At 54.9% G+C, this 9,870-nt stretch overlaps 1 protein-coding gene across 2 annotated transcripts; it reads left to right on the forward strand.

The window, feature by feature from the left end:
• The first annotated feature begins 715 nt into the window (after positions 1-715).
• On the forward strand, positions 716-9,582 carry TSTD1 (thiosulfate sulfurtransferase like domain containing 1). 2 transcript variants are annotated; one of them, XM_039512088.1, is made up of 4 exons: positions 716-869; positions 5,998-6,120; positions 7,890-8,052; positions 8,657-9,582. In XM_039512088.1, exons 1-4 carry the CDS (start codon positions 758-760, stop codon positions 8,709-8,711), a joined length of 453 nt encoding a protein of 150 aa, XP_039368022.1. In that variant the 5' UTR covers positions 716-757; the 3' UTR covers positions 8,712-9,582. The 2 variants fall into 2 exon arrangements, with proteins under 2 accessions (XP_039368022.1, XP_039368023.1); XM_039512089.1 differs by lacking the exon at positions 716-869 and adding an exon at positions 5,020-5,136.
• Positions 9,583-9,870: the final 288 nt, after the last annotated feature.

Consider the following 9,870-nt stretch of genomic DNA (forward strand, 5'->3'; position numbering starts at 1 on the left):
AGATCTGGGCCCCCGCTGTGCCAGACACCACACAGACCCCGACTGAGATCCGGGCCCCCGCTGTGCCAGACACCACGCAGACCCCGACTGAGATCCGGGCCCCTGCTGTGCCAATCACTATATTACCAGAGGGCAGCGGACAATCCCTGCACCAAAAAGCTTACAATCTAAATAACGAACCATCCCCAGGGCAGTAAAGAGCCCGATTCAAAGGGGTTTTAGTGCCTAACTCCCTTTGGCTCTGTTGAAAATCCCAGTCACGATTTCCACCATGGCTCAGGGCCCCAGTCCCCGGGGGTTCCCTGGCTCAGCACATCGCGAAGCAGGACTACATTGGCGTTATGCTCGTGTAAATGATGGTGCCAGGAGGGCGATGGTGCCCATCATTCCGCCTTGCGCGGCTGGGGGAGAACCCAGGGTCGGGGGCAGCGTGTGTGTGTGTGGGGGGGGGTCAGCCCCTGGGGTCTCATTATTAGCCCCAGCAGGGCTCTGCTCCATGGTGCTCTGTTCTCTTCCTGGTCACAGCACCCGAGAGCATCCGGAGGGGCCCAGCCCGGCTGTCAGCCAAACCAACCGCACAATGACCACGGCCTCAGTCCCGTGGGGGCAGCAGGATCGGGTCCCCTGTGGGGCCTGGGGCGAGGTTTGTCCCTGGCGCGGCGCCGAACCTGGCCAGCCAACGCTGCCGGGTGGTGGTGGCAGAGGAGTTTGTGGACGGTGCCTGCCGGGCAGCCCCGCCTGCCAGGTGCCTGGAGCAATGCCGCTGAGCCGGCCCGTGTTTCAGCTGCAGACGCTCCTCGGACAGGCGGGCAGGTCCCTGGGGCTGGCACGAGTCAGCAGCACCGCGGCGCCGGGCAGCATGGACAGAGGTACGTGACCCCCCCCCCCGGCCGCCAGAGCGCCCCCCTCCCCCCCCAGGAGCTAGGCCTGTGGGGCAGAGCCCTGGAGGCTGCTGCCCCATAGCGGCACGGGCAGGGACTCGCGTGTGCACGATCCTGGCTGGGATCCCGGCCCCTTGGTTCCACCCCCCACGGGGGTGGGGTGGGCTGGACCGGCTGTAGCGACCTTGCAAACTCCTGCCCAGCCGCTTATCTGGGGTCGGTTGTGGTATTTGTGGGGGGGGGCGGGCAGCCAGTGATGAGCTGCCAAAATCTTACCAACCGGTTCCCTAACGGGTCTTCGGCGGCGGGTCCTTCACTCGCTCCGGGACTTCGGTGGCACTTCGGCGGCAGGTCCTTCCGTGCCGCCAGACACCAGGAGCCAGTGAAGGACTCGCCACCAAAGACTTGGAGCGCCACCCGGTGAGTACAAGCCCCACGTGTTTTTTTAAATCATCTCTGCTGGGGCCCCGTCAAAATCGGGCTCTGCACTTCCTAAAGCCGGCCCTGCACATCGGGGTTGCAAAATTGTATCGGGGGCCAGGTAGGGAAGGCTGTGCCTCCCAAAACAGCCTGGTCGCCCCCCCCCCCGAACCTGCAACCCATCAACCCCCCTGCACCTTGTCCCCTGACCCCCCCTCCTCCCAAGACCCCACCCCACCCCTAACTGCCTCCCAGGACCCCACCCTCATTGCTCTGCTCCCTGACTGCCCCGACCACATCCACCACTACCCCGACAGACCCCTGGAACTCCCATGCCTACCCAACCCCTCCTGCTCCCCATCCTCTGACTGCCCCCCGCGTCTTATCCAACCCTCCTCCCTGCCCCGGCCCCCTTACCATGCCGCTCAGGGCAGCGTGTGAGGATGCGGTACAGCCTGCTGGTAAGCCCCCTTACCTTGCCACTCCAATCCCATAAGTGTGCTCAGACCTCGCCTGCCGGATTGGGCCCCTCTAGGTGAGCTCAGGCAGAAGGAGGAGGAGGACTATGACCTCCCTCATGACTTTCGACCTGGCGGTTAGGGTACCCACCTGGGATGTGGGAGGCCCCCGGTTCAAGTCCCCTCCCCACCTGACGGGGAGAAGGGATTTAAACTTCTCATGTGGGTGCCTGAACTGTGGGGCTCTGTCAGAAGCTAGCCCTTTGCTCGTGTTCTCTGCTCTCCCAAACACGCCCCCTCCTCGCCACTTTCCTAGACATAAACATTTTTTAAAACTCTTCTGTTAAAATGAAGCTTTGTAAACCGTCAGCCTTGGTTTAGTATCCATGGGTGCAGGGCCGGCTCCAGGCACCAGCGCAGCAAGCAGGTGCCTGGGGCGGCCAATGAAGAGGGGTGGCACGTTCGGCTCTTTGGTGGCAACTCGGCGGCGGGTCCCTCAGTCTCTCTCAGAGGAAAGGACCTGCCGCCGAATTGCTGCCAAAGAATGGAGCGGCACGGTGGAGCTGCTGCTGAAGTGCCGCTGGTTGTGGTCGCGGCTCCCCCCCCCCCCCCCCGCCGCTTGGGGCAGCAAAAACCTTGGAGCCGGCCCTGCATGGGTGCCCCCAGCACGCTCCCAGTCCCCCAAAGTCCGTCTTCTGCACTGCGAAGCCCTCTCCTGGACAGTTCAGATATTAACGCTGCGTTGTTCCTGGACAGCCAGTATTCAGCAGTTTGCTACTTTCACCGGACTTGCCGAACAGTTCAGTTTAAACTAAGCCAAGTGGGTTGGTTGAGATTAAAAAATGAAACCAGTCTGGTCACAAAAGAAGACAGGATTGTAAGTGAATTCAAGGACAGGCGCTAAAGCCGGAGATGGCGACAAGGAAATAAAAGTGAAAACGCACATCCAAGTCTGGATAGTAGAAAGACAAGGTGGGGGAGGTGATAGCTTTTATTGGACCAACGTCTGCTGAGAGAGACGAGCTTACGCAGGGCTCTTCTTCGGGTTCGGTTTGTCCAATACCTCACCCACCTTGTCTCTCTAAAACTTACTAGATTACGTTTTGGTTCAAGGCTGGGTTAAAATGGCCTCTCTCACCCCCAGTCTTCCAGCCAGATGGTGACTGACCCTTTCCCTGGCCAGGATCTCTCCCCCAGGCCAGAAGGTGCTGGCGCCTTTGTCTTAGTGGAAAGAGAAAGAGAGAGAACTTGGGGGTGCTCTGCCCCTTTCTTTTATCGTCCCATCCATCTTCTGATAATTACTCCTCCAAGCAAAAGTTTTTTCAAACAGTAAAGGTGTCGACCTGGAGTCTGGGGGCGAAGGAGGTTCTGAGCCCTTTCTGCTCATCTCTGTTTGCTGAGATTTAAATTTGCTTTTGTCTCCTGCTCCTTCTCCCGCACCCCCCCCCCCCCCCGAAGGACCCTGTTTATCACTTATATGTAAGTTGAGGTAAACACTCATTCCTCTGAGGACAGTCCTGTTGCCTAGGCAGGGCTCGCTGGTTTCGAAGGTGAGCTAATAACCTTGGGAAGATTTCATGATAATGTTGCCACACTCATTTCACCATGTCATTAACCGGCGAGTTATCAGTTTTCCAATGGGGCCTCGCACGGCATTTTGTACAAAGCTTATCACAACCGTGCATAGGGTGGGACTGCAGGGCTGCGTTCGGCGGTAGATCCCCCTGTGGCCGTGTCCAGATTAGGATGACCAGACAGCGAATGTGAAAAATCGGGACGGGTGTGGGGGGTAATAGGAGCCTATATAAGAAAAAGACCCAAAATCGGGACATCTGGTCACCCTAGTCCAGATGGGATGTTGGATCGAGTTACCTGGCTCAGTCGAACTAACTCCGTCCAACAGTCTAGTCAGGCCAAAGCAGTTGACCTGTAGCACATGCGGAACTGGTTGGGTTAAAGCTTAGGCTGTAACTCGACCTATTCAAACTGAGCCGAAGGCTTTAGACTGTGTCTACATTGGTGCTAAATGGGGTTTTCAGTTGGGTTAAACTCAATAGGAAAAAAAACACTGTTTTCTCTATCTACTCAGCGTCCGTTCTGGTATAACTCTGCTGTGAGGCGGTGCGGGAGTGGGGGTGTGATTTTTATTTGTACAGATAGTCATTCTGGCACAATCCCAGTTGTGGATGCAGTTATACTGGTGTGAGGGTGCCTCAGGCTGGGGTGACTTACTCCCTTTCCTGTACTGACGTCGTTAAGCTGGGACAACTCATGTGTGTAGACTGAGCCCCTTGGCTAGACAAGGTCTGCACTACAGCCCGACCTGCTGATGTGACTGTGGAGGTGGTAAGCTGCATCCACACTGGGTGGGGTTTCACATGGGCTGAGCTACCCCTGTGCCTTTTTTAAACCTTCCCCCTCATCTAGAGAGAGCCGCAGGTGCCGGAGCAATGTTGGGAGATCTCCCCGCAATAATCCTCAGTGCTGGACGAGGCCGTGTCTATAGGCCCATGGCCAGCTGTGGGGAAAATTCACCTCCACGCTCTGTATCCAGGCCCATCTCTAGCACCTCTCTCTGCCCTTGGATACAGCCCGCAGCAGTCAGAGGGGTTGCACCCAACTTTACGGGGTGTGAACAAGAGCAGAATTTGGTGCACCCCCCACCCCTCCGGTGACTGGCACAGCTTGAACCCTGCTCCAGCATGTCAGGAGCAAATGAATCCTGTGTCTGGAAAATGAATGGTTAAAGGAACAACCCGGCTCTGCCGTTGCCTTGTAGGGGCCAGATTTTGCCCATGAGTGACTCCTACTAAAGCCTGATTCTTGTCACAGGTCAGGGCACCTGCACCTCACTGGCCCGGCAAGGGCGCCTGCTCCGACTTCGAGCTCCCCTGGTTATCATCTCTCTAGGGTGGAGACATGGGTCTCTCTCCTTGCTGGCTGGGGTCTCTCCAGGCTGCTGCAGCTCCCTGCCTTCCCTGTGTTGTTAGTCTGCCGAAGCCGGCCTGCTGGCTTTCCCCTCAGAGACTAATAACAGTGGAATTGCTACAATTATAAGTTACCGCATGGTTCTTCAGTGCTTAATTGGTAAAGAAAGAGGTGCCGGGGTTCAAGCAATTAGATGCCAGAGCCCAAGCAATTTTTTTACTTTCAGAACTAACGCGGCAAGCCCAGCGGTGCCAGGGCTCTGAACGGCCAGGCCCGGAGGTGCCGGGGCTCTGAACGGCCAGGCCCGGAGGTGCCGGGGCTCTGAACGGCCAGGCCCGGAGGTGCCGGGGCTCTGAACCGCCAGGCCCAGCGGTGCCTTGGCTCAGCCCTGGCAAGCCCTGGCACGAATTAGGCACTGCAGTTCTTCCTACACGAGCCTATTAATTAAGGTAACAATGTTGCAGAGAAAAAATGAAAAAACAATTAAAAAACCTAAACGCCTGCTAATAAGCTTCCCAGAGATCACCCCCTCCAATGTAGGCTCTGGCAGGAGCAGCCCTTCCCAGCCCCGCCCAGGGGTTTCTCTGCGGTGTCAAGTTCATCCTGCTCTTTGCTCAGAAGAGAACACTGAGAGTCACTCCTTTATCCAGTTGGGATCTTTGAAGTGACCTTGGACAGGGAACCCGCCAGACAACACGATCTCTGCTCCAAGCGCAGCTTCTAAAGGGTAGATGGAGATGGGTCGTTTGCATTTCCCTCAGCCTCCAAGTATTCCTGGGAAATCCACTTCCCATGTATTGTCCCAAAACGTCCCCTGAAATTTCTAGTATCTTCCAGAAATTGCATTAGTCAGGGCCATCCTCCCAGAGAAGTGCTGTACAATCCCACAATAGCACACAAACACTGGCGTTGTCAATACCCTGGACTCCCAAAATACTTCAACTTCAGTCAGTCGGGTTTAACGTAATTCCAGATTTGCCCAAGAGATGGTCAGATCTGTCACAATTCTGATTTACACAAAGGCCCTTTTATACGGCACTGGCCCTGGCGGTGTAAAGGGGTGTGAAGTGCAGGTTCTCACTGAGAGCCGTGTAAAGGGCCTCGGTGCAGCTAGGAATCATCTCACATGGGGAGGAGACTAGACCATGTGACGGACTGCAAGGGCCGATCTGCAGCCTGTGGATGACCCCCCCCCCCGACTCTCCGTCCCTGTGATGGGGGAGAGCAGAGGGGTTTGCCCCAGGCTGATGGGGGAGGAGGCTTGCGAGGGGAGCGGAAGAAGTGACGGCTGGTTTCTGCTTTCCACAAAGGAAACGTGATTTCCCACAAGGACATGAAAGTGCTGGTCGACAGCGGGAATGCTCGGATTATCGACGTGCGGTTGCCGGGGGAGGTGGCGAACGGCCATATCGCCAACTCGGTCAATATTCCAGGTGAGGGGTTGCTGTGGGTGCCAGCAACCAGGGCTTCGATTGCACATAGAGAAAGCGCCCCCCACTGCAGAAGGCAACATGTAGTGTCATAGACCAGGGCGTGAGCGGTCAGGCCTAGCGGTCAGAGCCAGAGTCAGGAACCAGGAGTCAGAGCCAAGGGTCAAAGCTGGAGACAGGAACCGAGCAGGACTGGAAACAAGGCGGGCACAGGAGTGATCGCAGCTGCGGGCAGAAGCATGGAGGAGTCAGCGACCTGCCGCTGAGTTGAAATGCAGATCCATAGTCTCCTTGTAGCCAATGGAAGAGCCAATTAGGCAATTCTGCCGCAGCCCAGCTGGGCTCCTTAGCCTGCCTGAGGGCTGAGCCAGCCAGCCCCAGGTCAGCTGCAAGGACTCAGGCCCATCGTTCCTGATACGTAGCACTAGAGCCCTGGAGAAAATGGAATTAGTAACTCAGCAGGGGGCGCTCTTTCCTCCCTGCTCGCCAGTGTGCCGGGGGTGCTGTGCTGGGGAAGTGACATGAAACCGGAGCTGGATCATTAGAGACCCTACGTGTGCACAAGCAGATGGGTGTGCAGAGGGCTTTCCCTTCACCCCTTCCCGTGGTTCTTGTCACACAGACAGAAAGCAGGAGACCAGAAGTCCGACGTGCAGGCAATGCCGTGTTTGTTGGCGTTAGTTTTAAGGCAGCATGTCAGTAACTTTGACACTGCAGAGCCTTGTTTCCCAGTGTTCCGTTTTCTCCCCACTTCAGCAGGCAGAAATATCCCTGAAATGCAGGCTTGGGGCCCCACCCCTTACAATTGAGGGTCATGTTCCATTTTGGGGGTCAGGAGTCTGGGGGTTTTGTCCCACCTGTTTGGTATCCCATGGGAGGGGTGAGGAGTGAGGCTGTGCTATGGTCAGGAACAGGTGCTGCTTTTTTTTAGCCTTTTAGTGTTTTATATCTTCCCCCCAATCCTCTCCCGACTGGTTGTTTGACCTTCCCTTAAGATAGAAGCTGAGGCAATATGAACATGTGCGCTCCTATATTGTACTTTCATTATACCCAGTAACACTTGAACGGTTCTTATCTGTTCCCACTACACTAACCAACCTATCTGGCTAGGCAGTAGCAACATGCACAGTGTCTGTCCTTTGTTTACACATATTAGTAAGAATATAAATGTATCAAAAATTAAATGAGCAAACAAACCTAAAATTCTGTCTCAGGCAAAAATACAGGCCTGAATTGTGCATTATTACTAGCACTCCTAACAGGGTGTAACCTGTCCAAATTCCAGCTCAGGGAATTGTCTCTTCTTCCTTAAACTACCTTGGTGGTTTTAAATGGATGCAGGTGTCTACTTCACTTCCTGTCCTGAAGGGACATGCAGAGTTTCCGTGTCTTGCTCATTTGCTGTGTTTCACCACAGAGGGTGCTGCATTTCAGGAGTGGGAAAAGCGGTGGCTTGTGTCCCTTTGTAAAGCACGTGGGACTTGCATACATAAACATAAGAGCATCCTCGCCTGTATTTATGGAGCAGTGTAGCAATCGCCCACAATCATCATCATCAGGATTTAGCTCCGCAACTTCAGCATCAAGATACAGACCTTTACCACTTGTGCTAAAGGAGTAACTCCATTAGACAGTAGCAGCAGTAGGCTTTTATCCTCTACTGGACCAGCCAGTGTCACATCCCCATCTAGTGCGGATGTGACACACCTATCCCCAGGGTGATACACCACCCTGTTGATTGCAGTCATCTCTCTCTCTTTTCCCCCATCCAGTGGCAGAAGTCGAGGAAGCCCTGAAAATGGACCCTGAGACATTTAAGATGAAGTATGGCGTGGACAAGCCACGGATGGATGACGAGAACTTGATCTTCCACTGTCAGATGGGCAGGAGAGGGGCTCAGGCCACAGAGGTTGCCATAACCCTCGGCTATGCCAAGTGAGCCTGCCCCTGCCCGCTGGGCCCTTGTACCATGGGGTGCCAGACGTACCACAGGCTCTGTGAACGTACCACAGGCTCTGTGGTTTTGGATGCAAGGGCTCCAGCCCTTCTGAGCTGAGCTCTCACGTATAGGGTTATTAATGGAGAAATCGTTGTGTCTGGTGGAGAAAGAGAGGCCTCAGATATCCCTCAGCACCGATCGTGCTTATACTGGTGTATTCTGGAGTAAACCCACTGGAGGGGATGGTGGTACTCCAGATTCTCACCAGGGCCACAGAGACCAAGTCTTTGCTAGCTATTGAGAGAGAGGACAGAGTAATTCCTAGCTAACCCCATAGGGAATGTTCCCACAGCTACTTTGGTTCCTCAGGGACCCTTCAAATTCATCCATATGACCCTGTGCTGGGGGCAGGTTATTTCTCAAAGTTCTGGGCATAGCTCCGCCTCTGATATTCTGGTCACACTTGGGTTTCTGGCCCCTGGGCAGTCACAGCTGGGCTGGGTCTGTCTCTTCCACTCCAGAGGCAGCGGGTCCGTCCAGCTGTGGATAGTCCCTCCCATCTCCCATTCTGAAGCCACATATCACTTCCTGTTTCTGCAGGGCCCGTAACTACGCAGGTGGCTACAAGGAATGGTCTGAGAAGGAAGTGAAGTGAAGTGGGAACGACTCTGCGAGGGCTGGTGTCTGTCCCTCCACGCCCAGCAGCTGGCTTGGCCCTGAGGACTCTTCCTTCGCTTCCTTGCTGCAACGTCATCCCATTGCTGCTGATGCCCGGTGCTGGGATGGCAACGCACTGGGCCCTGGTGGGCTCTTGGCTAACACACCTGTCTGAGAAGCTGCCACTCTGCTTTCTGACTCACCTTCCAGCCCAGTGTCTCACCTCCTCCAAATGTAGTCACCCCTCCTGCCCCCGACAGCAGCTGGGGGGTTCAGGCACTTTATTGGGGATGGGGAGATATCTGCATCCCCCCCCATTCACTCCATCTCCCCTGGGAATCTGGGACCTTACCCATATGCTTCCCATAGGGTAAGTCCTCCTCAGCTTAGATCTGATGGTCATTTCATTTGGGTAGATTTGATGGTCATTTTGCTATCCCATCTCGTTCTCCAGCTGAATCTGCTGCTTCCATCTGTAGCCTGTTATTTCTTTAACGTACTGGGTGCCCCTCAGCCATCTCTGCATGGGGGATTTTCTCTGCAGCCACACCTGGAAAAAGAGAGCTCTCTAGCATTTCCTCCGATGTAGTACCCGGCTCTGATAAGGGGTGGGATGTATGTGATGGCAGCAAGGCAATAGTGGAAATTGCTCAGGGTCAGCCAGGTTTGATATTATACTAAACATGTTTAAAGTCTTTGTACGGATCTGTGTTTCTCAGCCTGTTCACTGGGAGAGCCCTTATTCACGTTAAAAAAATTGCACAACCTCCCCAATAACAATAAAAGATGTCTAATTTCTAACCATGCTTAGGGCTGGTCTGCATGCAGAACTTGCATCGGCACAACTAGGTCTCTTGGGGCGGGGTGTGTGTGTGTGTGTGTGTGTGAGAGAGTGAGAGAGAGAGAGAGAAATCCACCCTGCCCAGAGAGGTAGCTATGCCAACCTAACCCCCAGTGCAGACAGAGCTAGACGGATGGAAGGGCCAAGTTATTGCTTCTCGGGGAGGTGGATTATCTCCAGTGTCGAGAGAACCCTCCCAGCCCTATAGTGAGCATTTACACTGAACTGCTGCTGCTGGGTTTTAAGCACAGAACCTACCCTTAGCATATAGAATTGATGTGTGGGAGGGTGGAGAATACTTGATCTTGAAGGGTCA

The sequence above is a fragment of the Mauremys reevesii genome, linkage group 24 (assembly GCF_016161935.1).
Source record: "Mauremys reevesii isolate NIE-2019 linkage group 24, ASM1616193v1, whole genome shotgun sequence".
NCBI classification, from domain to species: domain Eukaryota; kingdom Metazoa; phylum Chordata; order Testudines; family Geoemydidae; genus Mauremys; species Mauremys reevesii.

Bases quoted from the DNA above. Each gene is read 5' to 3' on its own strand.
- TSTD1 (XM_039512088.1), top strand. From the start codon at position 758: ATGCCGCTGAGCCGGCCCGTGTTTCAGCTGCAGACGCTCCTCGGACAG. The intron at 6,121-7,889 runs GTGAGGGGTTGC...TCCCCCATCCAG, and splicing joins CAACTCGGTCAATATTCCAG to TGGCAGAAGTCGAGGAAGCC. The intron at 8,053-8,656 runs GTGAGCCTGCCC...CTGTTTCTGCAG, and splicing joins ATAACCCTCGGCTATGCCAA to GGCCCGTAACTACGCAGGTG.